At 41.1% G+C, this 18,202-nt stretch overlaps 2 protein-coding genes across 30 annotated transcripts in view; both read left to right on the top strand.

The window, feature by feature from the left end:
• The window catches only part of prtfdc1b (phosphoribosyl transferase domain containing 1b), an 11,090-nt gene extending 10,464 nt beyond the window's left edge, over positions 1-626 (top strand). For 11 of the 24 annotated variants that reach the window (XR_009205109.1, XR_009205111.1, XR_009205110.1 and 8 more), the window contains one exon: positions 1-626. This exon is cut by the window's left edge. The gene's annotated coding sequence lies outside the window, so the exon portion shown is untranslated. The other 13 variants (XR_009205105.1, XR_009205107.1, XR_009205094.1 and 10 more) reach the window with 13 other exon arrangements.
• Positions 627-3,774: 3,148 nt separating this feature from the next.
• arhgap21b (Rho GTPase activating protein 21b) overlaps positions 3,775-18,202 on the top strand; it is a 46,439-nt gene continuing 32,011 nt past the window's right edge. For 3 of the 6 annotated variants that reach the window (XM_058396058.1, XM_058396052.1, XM_058396050.1), the window contains exons 1-7: positions 6,018-6,249; positions 7,160-7,320; positions 13,571-13,744; positions 14,863-14,884; positions 16,133-16,225; positions 16,326-16,404; positions 16,502-16,556. In XM_058396058.1, coding sequence (XP_058252041.1) covers positions 7,255-7,320; positions 13,571-13,744; positions 14,863-14,884; positions 16,133-16,225; positions 16,326-16,404; positions 16,502-16,556 — 489 coding nt within the window. In that variant the 5' untranslated portion in view covers positions 6,018-6,249; positions 7,160-7,254. Of the gene's footprint in view, positions 4,432-6,017; positions 6,250-7,159; positions 7,321-9,480; positions 9,624-9,845; positions 9,960-13,570; positions 13,745-14,862; positions 14,885-16,132; positions 16,226-16,325; positions 16,405-16,501; positions 16,557-18,202 lie in introns of those variants that run through there. The other 3 variants (XM_058396051.1, XM_058396053.1, XM_058396054.1) reach the window with 3 other exon arrangements.

Genomic DNA, 18,202 nt, shown 5'->3' with positions numbered 1-18,202 from the left:
TGTGTGAGGTGCGTGTGTGTGTGTGAGGTGTGTGTGAGGTGTGTGTGAGGTGTGTGTGAGGTGTGTGTGTGAGGTGCGTGTGTGTGTGTGTGAGGTGTGTGTGAGGTGTGTGTGTGTGAGGTGCGTGTTTGTGTGTGTGTGTGTGTGTGTGTGAGGTGCGTGTGTGTGTGTGAGGTGTGTGTGTGTGAGGTGCGTGTTTGTGTGTGTGTGTGTGAGGTGCGTGTGTGTGTGTGAGGTGTGTGTGAGGTGTGTGTGTGTGAGGTGCGTGTGTGTGTGTGTGTGTGAGGTGTGTGTGTGTGAGGTGCGTGTGTGTGTGTGTGAGGTGCGTGTGTGTGTGTGAGGTGTGTGTGAGGTGTGTGTGTGTGAGGTGCGTGTTTGTGTGTGTGTGTGTGTGTGAGATACTGTACTCATTAGCTATTTTGCTAAAGTCCTGCACTACAGAGTAACTGTACATTTTGATATTAATGTTCATGTGAAACTGTAACACAGTGTACTAATGAGCTGGAGGTGGGCGTGGCCTCTTGTGGCCCCTCCCACGTCCCCCTCTGTTGATCATGTGACGTCTGAGCTTCATCACTAACTTGTATTTCTCCACATGATGTGATTAAAACAGTTCCACTAATTCATCTCCTTCTCTTCTCTCTGAATGTGAATTTATTCTGGAGGCCTAGATTGTTGTTTAAAAAGAAAAGGAGGAGGAAAAGTACACGAGGATCAGCTGCTCAACCTGTGTGTTACATCACTACAGTGGAAGAAGTGTGTGTGTGTGTGTGAGAGAGAGAAAGTGTGTGGTTTGTAGTTTAATCCTGTGCAGCTCTCAGCAGTGTGATTACAGTAACAGTGCTAAAGCAGCATTCACTAATAAACCTACACAACTGACTCACACAGACAGGCCACGCCCCCTTCACTGAGACGGACAGAAAGGCCACACCCCTTCACTGAGATGGACAGAAAGGCCACACCCCTTCATTGAGATGGACAGAAAGGCCACACCCCTTCATTGAGATGGACAGAAAGGCCACACCTCTTCATTGAGATGGACAGAAAGGCCACACCCCTTCATTGAGATGGACAGAAAGGCCACACCCCCTTCACTGACAAAGGCCATGCCAGTGTTTGAGCTTCTGCACGTTCTGTAGCTCACAGTGAGGTTCTGTAGCTCACAGTGAGGTTCTGTAGCTCACAGTGAGGTTCTGTAGCTCACAGCGAGGTTCTGTAGACACAGTGAGATTCTGTAGCTCACAGCGAGGTTCTGTAGACACAGTGAGATTCTGTAGCTCACAGTGAGGTTCTGTAGCTCACAGTGAGGTTCTGTAGCTCACAGTGAGGTTCTGTAGCTCACAGTGAGGTTCTGTAGACACGGCGAGGTTCTGTAGCTCACAGCGAGGTTCTGTAGACACAGTGAGATTCTGTAGCTCACAGCGAGGTTCTGTAGACACAGTGAGGTTCTGTAGCTCACAGCGAGGTTCTGTAGACACAGTGAGATTCTGTAGCTCACAGTGAGGTTCTGTAGCTCACAGCGAGGTTCTGTAGCTCACAGTGAGGTTCTGTAGCTCACAGTGAGGTTCTGTAGCTCACAGTGAGGTTCTGTAGCTCACAGCGAGGTTCTGTAGCTCACAGCGAGGTTCTGTAGCTCACAGTGAGGTTCTGTAGCTCACAGTGAGGTTCTGTAGACACGGCGAGGTTCTGTAGCTCACAGCGAGGTTCTGTAGACACAGTGAGATTCTGTAGCTCACAGCGAGGTTCTGTAGACACAGTGAGGTTCTGTAGCTCACAGCGAGGTTCTGTAGCTCACAGCGAGGTTCTGTAGACACAGTGAGTTTCTGTAGCTCACAGCGAGGTTCTGTAGCTCACAGCGAGGTTCTGTAGCTCACAGCGAGGTTCTGTAGCTTACACTGTGGACTTCACTAAAGCTCCGTCTCTCAGCTGATCCTGAGGTTACGAGGTTTCCATGTCTGGGTTTTGATTAGAGCCTCCGCCCGAGCTCGTCCTCCACCTCCACCTCCAGCAGCAGTGGAAAGAACAGCATGGCTTCTGTAAAGGTGTGTGTAAGGTGTGTTTGACTCACGGCCAGGTGATCACACGGGACACGCCTGCAGCTCTGCCTCCTGTCCACACGCTCGCAGTCGAAACATGGAAACCCTGCAGGATTCCCAAAAAACACACGGAATTCTTAGGGTTTTTTTTAGTTTTAGTTTTAGTTAGTAGATTTTCATAAAAACTCCTGATTGGATTGTGGGAATGTTTTTTTCTGGGAATATTTCAGCTCTGGTGTGTGGCGTGACCTCACAGTGAAAGCCATTCAGTGATGCAGCTTTGACCACAATAGAGCTGAAGAGTGTGTGTTACAGAGGCCCATTCACACACACACACACACACACACACACACCTGACACATGACTCCACTGTTTGAACAGAAGGACAGCTTCACGCTGGGTGTTTAACGTTGCCAGATTGGTAGATTTCACACACACACCTAGTCATAAACAAAACTCCACCTCAAAAGTTTTTGTTTGTAAAATGATCCGGAAACCCAAATTGTTTTGTATTTTGTTACTTAAACCGTGTGAGTTTTTAATTTACAGTGTTAAAGGAGTCGCTCCGTCATCATTTTATTTGGATTTTAATTTAATTGTGTTATTAAAATCAACAGGTTTATGTTGACGTCCTGGAAGTATGCTAGCTATCGCTAACGTTACAGCAGCTCCAGACCAGTGAAGTGCATTGCTGTAACTTCAAAAACAAAAAAAAATTATTACTAGTTTATTAGTAATATTAGTAATGTTAATTAGTAAAATTATTATTAGTTTGACTGCTGTTATGAAAAAAACTTTTTTATTAGAAAAATATTTAATTATCAGAAAACTTTATTATGAAAAAAACTTTCTCATTCAAAAACTTCTGAATTACGAAAATATTATGTTATCAAGAAATGTCGTTTTGTTATTACAATACAACATTGTTATTATGAGAAAAAAACACCATCATTAAAAAATTGTTAATACAAAAAAACATTTTATTATCGTTAAAACACTTAGTTCTTGGTTTGTTAAAAAAAATTCTAATTAAAAAAACTAAAAAAAAGTTATTAGAAAATGTGTTTATGTGGAATTTTTATTAGAAATGTTGTTTCAGAAGAATTTTAATTTTATTATTATTAATTTTTTTAAATTATTATTATTATTATTATTATTATTTAAAAATCACGTTATTGTGAAAAAGCATTTCTCTGTTATTCAAATCAGGAACTTAAATTAAATGTAAGCTCTGCCCCCTTTCCGCTATTATTCTAAAATGTGCTTTTAGTTTAGAAATCACTTTTAGCTTTGTGAAAATGGCTAGCTGAAGCTCTGGAGCCGATGTCCAGCTCTGATGAAAAGGTTTGTGGACTTTTCCAGATGGACGGTGTCCTTGCTGCTCCGAGACACACTCCCAGTGGCTAAATCTCCCGGAACAGGTGGCCGCTCCTGAATGAAAGGAACATTTGTCCAGCTCCAGACACGCCGCGGAAAGTCGGCTTCACAGGTCTGCTCCGTGACGCTGGGGCTCGGAGAGCTGCTTTCTCGACAGGCTTCAGGATTTAGTGCCTCAGGTTTCGGACCAGATCTGAGCAGGTCTGTGAGCCGTACCTCAGGAGAGTCCTGATCTTCTCAAAATTAAAACTCTCTCGCTTCATGAAGTCCGTTAAAAACCTCACGGATTTCTGAAGAAAAATGTTTACGGAACATTCTTGGACTGTTCCTTAAAGTTTTGAACGGTTCTTGTGGCTTCCTCAAAAAGATCCATTCCTTGATTTCTGAAACAGTTCCTGGAACTCTGCAGTTCTTGAAAAGGTTCCTGGCTGCTGAAAAGATCTGGTTTTCCTCAAAGTGTTTGTTGGTTTCTGAAAAGCTGTTCCCGAAAGAGTTCCTGAGCTCCGAGACACGGAGACGTTTGGGACGTTTTTCAGAGATACATGGACTTTTTTCAGGAGAGGAACTAGGAACCTTTTTGGAAATGCCAGGTTTATTTTAAGAACCCAAGAACATCTTCAGCAAACCAGGAACTCTTTCAGGAAAGTTCTCAAGAAACTTAATGGAATTGAATGTTTGTTTTAATTCCAAAAAGGTTCTTTTTCACATCCCAGGATCCTTTGAGGACTCTTTTTCAACTTCTTCTCTAAATCTGTCCTGAATCCTGAACTGAACAGACCTCCTTCTCCTCCTCCTCCTGCTCTTCAGGATCCCATGACATCTGCAGGATTCTAGGAACATCAACCATCAGGAATTCCTTCTCTGAGAAATCATTACGGATTACGGAACTTTTACAGGAACCTATTACATTTGAAGGACCCTGATATCTTTTTTTTTCAGGAACTTTTCCTGACTCCGGAACTTTTTCAGACTGGAGGATAGAGAAGGTTCCATCAGGAATTCCCCAGGAACCGAGCTGGTGTGTTTTTTGTTATAGCAGTGACGTGGTTTACATGCTAGCACAGTGTTTGTATTGTAGCACACAGTACATGCTAATATTGTAACTCGGTGACAGATGAACAGCTCTGTTCGGCTGAGGAAAGACGCGCACACACACACACACACACACACACATTCCACAGCTTCTGCCAGCTGCATGCCGACCTCACTTTGAACCAGCAGCGCCATGTGACTCGGCTAATCTAACCAAACAGCTGCTGTGTTTATGCCAGGGACACAGAGAGGGGCAGAGGGTTAGCATGTGCAGGGTAATCTGAATGCGGAAAAAGTAAAATCTGTTAAAATAGCAGCACTTTGGGTGTTAGCGATGTTCTAAACTGAACTTCATTAAGTTCTGATTCAGTTCTTTCTTCCTGGTAGAAACATTAGTGTTTTGTTTTAGAAATCTATCAAAGAAACATTTCTGATGTAGCGTCTCTGCCATGCTAGCGAGTTAGAGACTAGCTAATTGTCATGCTTCTTAGCAGACTCACTTCCTAGCATATAATTTCTCTATAAAGTTTAGTGTGCTTTTTCATTTTCTAGCCAAATATTTACAAGTTTAACTGATTTCTATCCAATTCTCATTAGCGCTGTCATCCTCATGCTAGCTCTGCGCTAGTGTGATATAAAATCTTTTGATGTTCAGAATGGTTTTTGTGGATGTTTTAGAAATGATCTCCACGCTCTGACTGACGGGGAAATATAAAACTTTTACAAACATTTACAATCAATAGAAATTCATAACAAGCTAACAACCAGAACAAAGACTTAAAGCTAAATCTCTCTCTGTCTCTTTTTCTGCCTGTCTGTCTCTCTTTCTCTCTCTCTCTCTCTCTCTCTTTCTCTATGTCTCTCTCTCTCTGTCTGTCTTTCTCTTTCACTCTCTTTCTCAGTTTATCTCTCTCATTCTCTCTCTCTTTTTCTCACTGTGTCTCTCTCTCTCTGTGTGTCTATCTGTCTCTCTCTGTGTCTCTCTTTGTCTCTGTGTCTCTCTTTCTGTGTCTGTCTCTCTCTCTTTCTCACTGTGTGTCTCTCTCTGTGTCTCTGTGTATCTCTCTCTCTCTCTCTGTATTTTAATTAAATACAGGCTGATTAAATCATTCATTTATAGAGTGAAGTACAATTAATTTCATGAATTTCGTGATGTCACCTAATCAACTATTAAATTAGTGTATATTTAATGAGTTATTGTACAAAAACAAACAGTGCACCCGTTTATTTATAGCATAAAAAATTATAATAACGTTTTACCAAATAAAAAAAATAGTTATCTTATAGGGTGGGGTATTACGATAATAATAATAATAATAATAATAATAATAATAATAATAATAATAATAATAATTGAAGCATGTGACTGTGACTGATTAATTTTTTATAATTATTATTAATATTATTATTATAATTATTATATACATTAATTATATGTACACACACACACATAAACAGAGTGAGAAAATGGCCGACTGTAAGGCCGCTTCCTATTGGCTGGAATTCAAAACCCACAACATGTTACGTGGCCTGGGATTGGCTGGCGTTTCCAAGGATTCCGTGGTGGAGCCCTCGAGCACAATTCCAACATTGTTCCGCGCGAGTTAGCAGGCTGGCTCGCGCTGGTGTTAGCGTTAGCCAAAAAGAAACTTTTAATAAACGTTTTTACTTTTTTAAAAACTACATAAAACAAAAGATTATGAAGTTAATATCACGACAATGAGTCGAACTGTGGATTTTTATTTCATTTTCAATGGGCGTTTGGTGTGACGTGAAGTTCTTTCTGCGGCTTCATTCCCAACAGGTAGGCTGGAAGCTATCGCTATCTTAGCTTAGCTTCGTTTAGCTTAGCGTAACCTCCGACTACATATGTTAGTTTCTTTTTTTTATGTATGTACTCGTTTACTTGTTTATTCGTAAACTTTATTCATTAACAAGTCTGTATTCAACTTTCGCCGTTTAAATTGACCTTTTTTTTCGGAACCAGTGAACTTTTTTTTCCGTCTTTTTTATGTTTGTGAAGCGGGACGCGTCCCAATCGGCGTCGTATTGGAAATCGAGTGCGCTATGTAGGGTGTGGGCGCTTATTATATGTGCTGACTAAGAGGTGCACCTGAGTAGGGGACTGAATGAGATTTTGGGACACGCCCAGCAGAACAACGTCAAGCCAAGAAAACTTTTCAAGGCTAGGTTGGGAGAAAGTTGCCAGATTGAGATTGTTTACATAAAATATATTTGGTAAATTAAATAATGCGTAAACTTATAGATACTTATCTTAGTAGTTTGGTATTAAATCTGGCAACCCTACTCGGAATCCCATATTGTAAATTTTGTCTAATTTTTTTAAAAATTCTTTTTCTTATTTAATGCTGATTTAACTTGTAAACTGTAACCATTTAAACCAAAATATTACAAATGCACTGATCTAAAACAGTATCATTTATGTAAATGAATTAAAATAGTGAATATAGAGAGGAAAAAAAACCCCTCTTTATTCACAGTTTTTGAATAATGTTTCAGGATATTTTTTGAGGCCATTTGGGTGTGTTTTTTTATGGTGCTGGGTGTTTGGTGTAGGTCTGAAGATCAGCAGGGAGTCTCTCACTTCACAGCCATGTGGCACTTTAGTCTTAAAGACAGAAGACAGGAAAGTAAATGACTTTTTAACTTGTCTGTGTATGAAATGATGACCCATGATTATCTCTTCCCTCCAGGACTCGGGGAGTCGAGGCAGGATGGATGTGAGCGGCGTGATGTGATGGGATTAATCTGACGCTCCTCTAGATGTGGACTGCGGGGAGGTGAAGCGATGGCGTCAGGTTGGAGGAACGATGAGGACGAGGCGAGTTACAGCGTTCACACCCCGCCGTGTGAGGTAACTCATTTACTACACACACTTTATCTCTGGTGCAGGACACGCACGTGAGCTTTAACCACCTGATCGAGCATTCCATATGCAAATACATGCAAATGTGAGCCAGAGTTTTTTGTGCTGTGGACCAATCAGAGCCTTACGCTACAGTGCAAATGACCGGGTTAATCAGAACAGTAAAGCTGAAGAGTTTGTTTTTCCTTTAGACCTAATGAAAATAAATCCACTTTTACAAAAAGGAATTTTTTTATTTTTTATTTTATTTTTTTATTTTTTTAGCTCTACTGTAAATCATTAAACAGGCCTTATTTTTCAAATTATAAAATGTTTTTTTTTGTTTGTCCAAAAAATAATTAACATAAACAAAGGATAAAATGATCATTTTTAAAATGATGTATATTTATTTTTTAGCTATACTATAAATTATTAAAAAGGTTTCATGTTTAAAATTATAAAATGTTATTTTTTATTGCTTAATCTGTTTATTAAACTTTTATAATAGTAAAAGGAGAAAGATACAGGAGAATAAAAGCAACATTTTTTCCTTCACACTAAAATAAATAAATAATAAAAAAATTAAATACACTAAATACAAATTCAATGCATAAATATACAATGTATGTCAATTATGTACAGAAGAAACTTTGAATCTTTGAGTTTAGAAACAAAAATAAATAAATAAATAAATAAAAAATTTATTTACATCAGCAAACAAAACATTAATATGAATTATGTACAAACACTGCAAATTCTTGAGATCAAGAGAAAATGTTTTTTACAGTTTACAAAATAAATAAATAAAAATTCAGTGTTAAATATTTTAGGGCGGGTTGTAACTAAAACAGTATTTTTTTCATATTTAAAAAAATAAAATAATTTTTGATTCAAACCCCCAAACAAGTTTAAAATGTAATAAATGTATTTTTTTTATTTATTTTTTTTAATAAATATTGTCATAGAGTACATAGAGTAAATCTTTACAGCTTTATTTTTTGCCGGCTTTTTTATTGTTAGAATTAAAAAATGTTAAAAAAAAAATATTAAATGAAAAATATTTTAAAAAATATTTACAATATTTTTCTGATGCTTTTTAGTGTTTTCTGTTTACAAAACTGTAAATAAAATAATGAAATTAAACTGTATATTTTAAATAAAGTGTAAAAATAAAAATGAGTTTTTGTGGACGTAAATAATTAGATTAAAAAAAGCCCCTGTGCTGCAGTGGTGTGTGTTTGGTGTAGAAACGTCTGAGAGTCTGATCTGATCTGATCTACACTTTCTAACGTTCTCCTGATGTTCTTGGAGTCTGGACGTGGCGATGCGTAGCGGAGAACCCTGTGGTTATATCAGTGTGTCCCGGGCTCCTGCACCAGCACTCAGGAGTGTCGCGTTACGTTAAAGTGTGACGCAGAATGATATTCGAGTCCGATATTATCGCCATGGTAACGCTCATTGACGAGGTTGTGGCTGTGTGAATCTGAACCCCAGTGTGTCAGGGTTGATTGAGGGTTACCATGGTTACTTACTCACAGGGTGAGCCCTGTTCAGGTGGGGTTAGTTTTACACTGCGTGAAGCACGTTATCACGTGCTCGTTAACACGTTATCTCCAGCACCTAACGTTTATCCTGACCGGAAGCTGCAGGAGGAAATTCCTCTGACATCGTACACGCGGCCGGTCCGAGCAAACACCGTGAATCATACCCAGATTCCCAACAGCTCTTTCAAGCCCTGGAAGTTTTATGAAATGATGTGAGTGACCTGTTATTACACACACACACTTCAGAATGGAACGCAGTCTCTCTCTCTCTTTCTCTCTCTCTCTCTCTCTCTCTCTCTCTTTCTCTCTCTCTCTCTCTCTCTCTCTCTCTCTCTGTCTCTATCTCTCTCTCTCTCTCTCTCCCTCCTGTTTTTCCATCTTACGCAGCTAGAAAAACTCCACCTGGATTCCCCCGATCTCAGGTGGAAATCCCGGAGCTGACGCCCTCCCACACACACACACACACACACACACACACACACACACACACACTTCACACACTTCACACACACCTTAACACAACAACAGCCCAGACTTTATTATACAGTCTGACTTCCTGCTTAATGTGCAGATTCCTCATGTTTGTTTTATTTATGTTGTTGTTGTTGTTGTTGTTATTGGTCAGTTTGGTCAGATGTGGATGTGGGCAGCTCTGTCTCCAGTGTTACAGAGCTTCTTTTTCCAGAGAGCATGATGATGAGAGGAAACGTGTTTCTCATTAGATGGAAAGATGGACTGAGTGGACAGGAAGGAGGTTGGAGTGTGGAGGTATGAATACGGCCATGAAGGGTATTCCAGTAAGATGGGGTGGAAGGGGTCACTCCGTTTATTAACTTCGCTCCGATTCAGGAATCCGGGAAACTGGACCTGGACACGAATCAGGAAAAGAGTTGTTCTTGTCCCAGATTGTCACGGTGTTGTGGTGGTGTTCTGTGGCAAGGCAACTGCTGTGTTATTAAAATACATTCACATACACTCTCTGGCCTTTAGGTGTGTGTGTGTGTGGGTGGAGACGTCACCTCGCTGAGACGTCTGTGTGAAAAGCGGAGACAATGAATGGGCTGTGTGTGAATTCCAGGCTGGACGCTGCTGAAGTGAATCATGGTGAGAAACAGTGCTGTAGTGTTCAGCCATTTTTCCACTGCTTCACTTCCTGTCTGAGATCCTTCTGTGGTTCTCACTGGCCTCCCTTTACACTGTACATCCATATTAGCCTGACCCTTGGTCTTTTGCTTGCTTCCTAAATAACCCACAATGCACTTTGACACGCTGCTGATGAAGGTGCAGTAGAATTATCATCCCTTGCTTTAATTCTCGACCTAAACAGAACGATGCGGCGGCGCTTTAGTGCTTTCTCCTGCCCTGCTCTTTATCTCTGTACCTGTGTGCACTCTGCTCACAGCCTCTCTGTGCACCATCACCATCATCATCCTCATCTCACAGATGATCATGTAGCTGAACTGCATGCTGGGAGTTCACTATTTACATTGCTCACACTGAGGAAAGAATTGTTTTGTTTTAGAGCTAATTGTGAAATCAGCAGAGTGACACGTGGCTGCTGATGTGGCTGGTGGTGGTGGTTTTAGTTCTTGTTGGTGTGGATGTTTATGTTCAGGTGGCTGCTGTTGCTGATTAGCATGCTGTGGAATTTCTGGTTTCTGATTGGTCAGAAGATACATTTTCTGTAACAGGTTTATACACTATATTGCCAAAAGTTTTGGAACACCCCTATAAATCATTGAGTTCAGGGGTTGGGCTCGGCCCCTTAGTTCCAGTGAAAGGAACCCTTAATGCTTCAGCTTCATACCAAGACATTTTGGACAGTTTCATGCTCTTTGTGGGAACAGTTTGGGGATGACCCCTTCCTGTTCCAACATGACCGCACACCAGTGACCAAAGCAAGGTCCATAAAGACATGGATGAGAGAGTTTGATGTGGAGGAACTTGACTGACCTGCACAGAGTCCTGACCTCAACCCCATAGAACACCTTTGGGATGAATTAGAGTGGAGACTGTGAGCCAGACCTTCTCCTCCAACATTACCTGACCTCACAAATGTGCTTCTAGAACAGGGGTGTCGAACCATATCCACAAAGGGCCGGTGTGGGGGCAGGTTTTCATTCCAACCGAGCAGAAGCCACACCTGAGTCTACTGAAAGCCAAGATCAGTTGATTAAACAGGTGGAATCAGGTGTGGCTTCTGCTCGGTTGGAATGAAAACCTGCCCCCACACCGGCCCTTTGTGGATACGGTTTGACACCCCTGTTCTAGAGGAATGGTGAAAAATTCCCATAAACACACTCCTAAACTTTGTGGAAAGCCTTCCCAGAAGAGTTGAAGCTGTTATAGCTGTAAAGGGCGGGGTTACAACTCCATACTACATTAATGTGCAGGTAAAGGCAGACGTCCCAAAACTTTAGGCCTGGCTCACAGTCTCCTCTCTAATTCATCCCAAAGGTGTTCTATGGGGTTGAGGTCAGGACTCTGTGCAGGCCAGTCAAGTTCCTCCACACCAAACTCACTCATCCATGTCTTTATGGACCTTGATTTGGTCACTGGTGTGTTTTCTCTCTGCATGTGTCGTGAGCCTCAGGAATTTTTTTTTTAAGCTTTGCATGTTATTTATTTTTTTCCCCCATACACCGCTTACCCGACCTGCTGACTAACGACAACACACACACATACACACACCACACACACATTTTTACACTATTACGCAACTTAATCTCCTTAACCCGCCGCTGAACTCGCATACGGAATCTCACGCAATTTCTTTCGTCCAGTGTCGGGAATGTTGGCGACAATAATAATAATAAAACCAACATGTTGCTACCTAGATGCACCAGATGCTTCCGGATTCTTGTAAGGGACTGTTAAGATCCTCACAGCGTCTGATCGTTCTTTGGAAACCGGGTCCTGATTTATTTATTCATTTTTATTTATAATGAACAGAATTATTTTCTCTTTAAAAAGAGAATGCTGGATCTTGCACTCGGCTGCACTGCTGCTTCATGTCACACTGTTTATGATGACACAGTGCTCATGCAAAGCAAACACACACACAGAGTACACAAACAGGGCTCGAGTTAAATTAGATCTTCCTTCATCATACACAAATTAAAATTTTCTTCTTCTGAAATTTGACGTTTTTTTCACTGCCGTGCCAAGCTTTAGTGTGTGTGTGTGTGTGTGTGTGAGTGAAACGTGGAGACATATATATGCTGTCGTTTGTCCAGGGGGAGAAACTGGAGCATGGAGGTGTGTCTCAGCTTTCACACAGCTGTAAAGGGAAGGGTGTGTCCGTTGAGGAGGTGTGAGGCTGTAAATACACCGCTGTGTGTGTGTGTGAGAGAGAGAGACACCACTCCTGAGTCACGCTGGAGTTGTGACATCATGAGCCAGCGCGAGACTGATTTGTCAGACGAACCCCGGGCGTGAGAGCGTGACACACAGGGAATTTATAGACACGATTTTGTAAAAGCGTGTTACGAAAGCGAGAGCGTCTGTGTCGCTCGGATGTTCCAGTGCAATACTGACCTTCCCCTCATCTGTGACATTCACTCGAGTGCTGATTTACTTCCTGTTACACGCCTGGACTGTGATTGGTCAGACCGGCTCAGTTAACTTCCTGTAACATCTGCTCTTATATCAGTGGACTCGCTCGGATGTTCTCGTTTCTATAGCAACAGCTCGTTTACCGAAGAGCTTGAAATACACAGAATTTCCAGATCGTGGGCTAGCAGTGCTAACAGCGCTGTCGAGTGAATCAGTCGAACAGATGTGTCAATAAGTCCAGTGAGAATATCAAAGGAGTCAATTGGCTGAATGAATTTGTGTAATGAACTGAGGAAAAAGAATCGGTTGAATGAATCAGTCTATTAAATCTGTCCACATGATTGAAAGAATCATTCGGATGAATCCGTCCAGTGAATCTTTCATAGGAATTAGTCTGTTGAATCATGTTGAATGAATCAGTCCAGTGAATCTGTCAGATGAACCATGCTGAATGAATCTGTCAGATGAACCATGTTGAATGAATCTGTCCAGAGAATCTGTCAGATGAACCATGTTGAATGAATCTGTCAGATGAACCATGTTGAATGAATCTGTCAGATGAACCATGTTGAATGAATCTGTCAGATGAACCATGTTGAATGAATCTGTCAGATGAATCATGTTGAATGAATCTGTCAGATGAACCATGTTGAAGGAATCTGTCAGATGAATCATGTTGAATGAATCAGTCCAGAGAATCTTTCAGATGAACCATGTTGAATGAATCAGTCCAGTGAATCTGTCAGATGAATCATGTTGAATGAATCAGTCCAGTGAATCTGTCAGGTGAATCATGTTGAATGAATCAGTCCAGTGAATCTGTCAGATGAATCATGTTGAATGAATCAGTCCAGTGAATCTGTCAGATGAACCATGCTGAATGAATCAGTCCAGTGAATCTGTCAGATGAATCATGTTGAATGAATCAGTCCAGTGAATCTGTCAGATGAACCATGTTGAATGAATCTGTCAGATGAATCATGTTGAATGAATCAGTCCAGTGAATCTGTCAGATGAACCATGTTGAATGAATCTGTCAGATGAATCATGTTGAATGAATCTGTCAGATGAATCATGTTGAATGAATCTGTCAGATGAATCATGTTGAATGAATCAGTCCAGTGAATCTGTGTTCCTGTGTGTTTCTCTCCTTGGTTAAGGACACGTGTGAGCAGAAGGAGTGTCTGGTGTCCATGTTCCAGTCGGAGGACGAGGTGTTCTCGTGGCCCGGGCTGAAGACCGTACGGTTACGGCGCACGGCGATGGGCTTCGGCTTCACCCTGCGCCACTTCATTGTGTACCCGCCCGAGTCCGCCGTACATTCCACTTACAAGGTACGCTCCTCCCTCTCTCCTCCCTTTCTCCTCCCGCTCTTCTCCCTCTTTCCTCCCTCTCCTCCGTCTCTCTTCCTTCTCTTCTTTTACTTTTACTTTCACTCCACACTGAACATAACTAGCAAGTCTCATCAGCTCGAACCAGAAGTAGTTTCTGTCTTTTCTTTCTTTCTTTCTTTCTTTCTTTCTTTCTTTCTTTCTTTCTTTCTTTCTTTCTTTCTTTCTTTCTCGTAAAGTGTTCAGTGTAAATGCTGTAAGAGGAATAAAGTTCATTGGACCTTGCTGCTTTAGCAGAATAATCAGTCAGAGTTGAAGAGTCCTAGGTTGATTATTTTTCTTGTACAGCACACACTCAGTGACGTTGTTACACGTATTCACGGTGACTCCGCCCCCTCGGGTTCAAGCTCTTACACACTTACCGTCTCGAGGAGTGTGTGAATCTGTCTACTGTTCGCTCCCTCTGTACTTTTCCCTTTGGGGTTTCCCCTGTGTGTGTGTGTGTGTGTGTGTATAAAGTATAACATGACTAACTGTCCTCAGTTTTATAAAGTTTCAGAGCCTTTCTGTCTCTCTCTCTACTCTCTCTCTCTGTCTGTCTGTCTCTCTCTCTCTCTCTCTCTCTCTCTGTGTCTCTCTCTCTCTCTCTCTCTCTCTCTCTGTCTCTCTGTCTGTCTGTCTGTCTCTTCTCTCTCTCTCTCTCTGTTTCTCTGTCTCTATCTCTCTCTCTCTCTCTGTGTCTCTGTCTCTCTGTCTCTCTCTCTACTCTGTCTCTCTCTCTCTCTCTCTCTCTGTGTCCCTCTCTCTGTCTCTGTCCGTCTCTCTCTACTCTCTGTCTCTCTCTCTCTCTCTCTCTCTCTCTCTCTCTCTGTGTCTCTGTCTCTCTCTCTCTCTCTCTCTCTCTCTCTCTGTGTCTCTGTCTCTCTCTCTCTCTCTCTCTCTCTCTGTTTCGCTCTCTGTGTGTGTCTCTCTCTCTCTCTCTCTCTCTCTCTCTCTCTGTGTTAATAAAAGTGAGTAAAGCAGGTCTGAATAAATGTGAGGAATAAAGTTGAGCCTGAGTGATGTGTCTCGTTCAGATGGACGTTGTGCTGTGTGTCTAATCTCTTTCTTCTGTTTTGCAGGATGAGGACTCAGATCATCGAGGTAAGAGTCTAAGACTGGACACAGAGTTTAGGTCTCACTCATTCAGCGTTCATTCACATTTACACCTTTACCTTTACATTTGATATTTTTCTTGATATCAGCTGCCTGGTTAGTTTAAAAAATTTGTCATGTAATTCATATAATATAAAAATTATATTTTTAGTACTATTTAATACTTTTTTAATTAATTAATTATGCTATTTTATTATAGAATTTTAATAAAAAAATTAATGTTTTAAATCTCACACAAACTTTTTTTTTTTAAATAACTAATTAAAAAATCTTTTAACTGATTAATGAATAGTAATTTTAATTGTTTCGTTTACTTTTTTAAAACAAGTAATTATTTACTTTTAATAAGTTTAAAAAGTAATAATTAAAATGTAATTTTATTCTGAGCCATTAAAAAATATTTTATATTTCTTTATATTGATTTTCCATATAATTTTCAATTATTGGATTATTTGAAATTCTTTCATAAATATTTTTTTTTGTTCCAGGTCATTTAATTCTTTAATCAGGTATTTTTTTTTATATTTGTTTTATTTAACTTAAATATATTAATAATAATAATGATTATTATAATAATCTGTTATTTTTATATATTTATATATTATTTACTTATTTTTATTTAATGATTAATCTTATTTTTTTAATAATAATAATATTTACTTTGAAATAATTTTAAGTAATTTATTTTATTTTACATTTTAATAATTAATTAACTTTGTTTTTTTTCACCTAAATTTTTAAACATTTCTATTTTTCGTGAGGTTGTCTTCATGTAAGTGTTGTGTATAATTTTTTTGTAACTCTCACTCACTCTCACACACACACACACACACACACACACACAGGTTTGTCCTGCTGAAGCCGGTTCTGTGTGTAATATGTAACACTCACACTCTTTCCTAAACGTGACCTGGTATCCGATTCAGCTCAGGAAGAATGAGCAGGAATTCCTTTCTCCGGTGTCCTTCACTGCTGCAGAGGGAAAACTTTCCTGACTGAGTTTTAGTGTGTGTGTGTGGGGTGATCAGTGTGATTTGTGGATTTTGTACACCATGGCTTTAAAGCTAGTAGAGCAGCGCCCCCTGCTGGATGTGGCTGAGCTCACACACAGCACTGATGAAACTGGGGTCTGAAAGAAGGTGAAGGTTGGATGAAGTGGTGTGAAGATCAAGATGTTTATATATGTAAAAGAGAGAGAGAAAGAAGTATTTTATGCGTGCGTGTGTGTGTGATCAGGACGAGGGCGGAGCAGACTGGAGCCCATGGACACCATCTTTGTGAAGCAGGTTAAAGAGGGAGGTCCTGCAGACGGAGCCGGACTCTGCACAGGTGCCCTAACTTTTTTTTATTCCCTGGGAGAAATCTGTGTGTTTGAAACTGACTGAAAAACCATGTGATGATGACTGTCTATGATGATGACATCCTGCAGGAGACCGGATAGTCAAGGTCAATGGAGAGAGCATCATCGGGAAAACCTACTCACAGGTCATTGCAGTCATCCAGAACAGGTGAAATATTTGTGTACAAACAGTTTGTGTGAATAAAAAGTGAATAAATTAAAGAGATGATAATTCATTCACTGATATTTATTTATTTATTTTTTAGTGATACCTATCTGGAGCTGAGCGTGATGCCCAAGGATGAAGACATATTACAGCTGGTAAAGTTCCTCTTACAGTGTGCTCAGAGGCCACACCTCTTTTGTTCAGACTGACGCAGAGGCCACACCTCTTTTGTTCAGACTGACCCAGGGGCCACACCTCCTTCATTCTGACTGACAGAGACCACGCGTCCTTTGCCCAGACTGATGCAGAGGCCACACCTCATTTTCTCAGACTGACAGGCCACGCCTCCTTCAGTCAGACTGACGCCAAGGCCATATCACCTTCGCTCAGACTGACTCAAAGGCCACGCCTCATTCGCTTAGATTGACCCAGAGGCCACGCACATTTCTGTGTGTAAACTTACCCAGAGGCCACACCTCCTTTGCTCGGATTGACCCAGCGCCATGCCTCCTTCTCTCAGACTGACCCATATCGTTAATATTAACACTGGGTCATGATGAACAAGTCCTCATGTTATATTGGAGCGTACCGTCTGAGTACCGTAACTTGTCCAGTCCTGTTTTATTCCTACTCAGTTTTTTAGCTTGTTTTTAGCTGACCTGTTTTAGGTTCTCCTCTCTCTCTCTCTCTCTCTCACTCTGTCTGTTTGTTTCTGGGCCTCCTAACCAGGCCAAAACGCAACACTGCTGGAGCTTCAATCGCTGTCCCAAATAGATCACATGACAGGCGGAGCATTTTCCCCCATCATTATTTCCGTCTCTGGCTTCTGCTGTCTCCGTGAGAGAGAGATTACAGCAAAGAATGTGTGACCCCTCCCTTTTCTCCCAGTCTGGCCATTTTCTGACCGAGATGGTGAGCACATGGCAGTTTGCCCTTTTCCACATACACACTCTCATGGACACCTGGATTGGACTCTGATTGACATGAGAGAGACAGTAAGCCCCTCCCACCTGGAGAGCAGAGATGACTACAACTGCATTTGTGCAGCTGATGGATGTTCCTGCAGAGCACAAGGGAAAGATCTAGAACAAGAGCCAAGAGTTAGCCAGCTCCTGAAGACTTTTCTGCTGCATCTGTTTTGTGTGAAGCGATGATTCAGGGTTATTGTCGTAAAAAGGTGGACTGTACTGACCCGATTCTGACTCGGCTCATGTCGTTTCTCACAGCGTAGCTCTGAACTCCGGAATCCGGGACAGTGAAGTAGGACCTCGCTGCTCTAATTAACCATCTACATTCAGTAACACATGGTCCTGAGAGAGAAGGGGGGAGAGCTGTGTTTCTGATTTCTCATCAGCCTGTGAAATATAAAGATAAGTAATCCTTATAGAGCAGGCCACACCTCCTGGGGGCGGGGCATATACGTTTCTACAGAGAATTTTTTTTTTTCAGATGAAAACAAAATGTCATCGTTAAGAAAATATCCACCTTGATTACGTCCTGGGTTTTTGAGTAACCATTAAACGTGTTTTATATCCCGTTACTATAGAAACGAGGACTTGTCAGAATGAGGCCGTTAATGTAAATGAATCCGTCTGTAAATTAATCAACGAGTTTTGACTTTGAGGATGCGAGGTGAGCGATTTTATATCGTGAGTCACTTAGAAGCACACGCTGTAAACATTCCCCCTCCTCCCTTTTTCCCCCGCTCTCTGTTGCACAGCTGTTTGCTGTGTGTGTGTGTGTGTGTGTGAGAGAGAGATGGAGGGAAGCATTTGGCTGTGTAATAAGGCAATGATGTGGC

The sequence above is a fragment of the Hemibagrus wyckioides genome, linkage group LG07 (assembly GCF_019097595.1).
Source record: "Hemibagrus wyckioides isolate EC202008001 linkage group LG07, SWU_Hwy_1.0, whole genome shotgun sequence".
In the NCBI taxonomy this organism is placed as follows: domain Eukaryota; kingdom Metazoa; phylum Chordata; class Actinopteri; order Siluriformes; family Bagridae; genus Hemibagrus; species Hemibagrus wyckioides.
The sequence above is the reverse complement of the archived record's forward strand: the minus strand, read 5'-3'. Positions and strand labels throughout refer to the sequence as shown.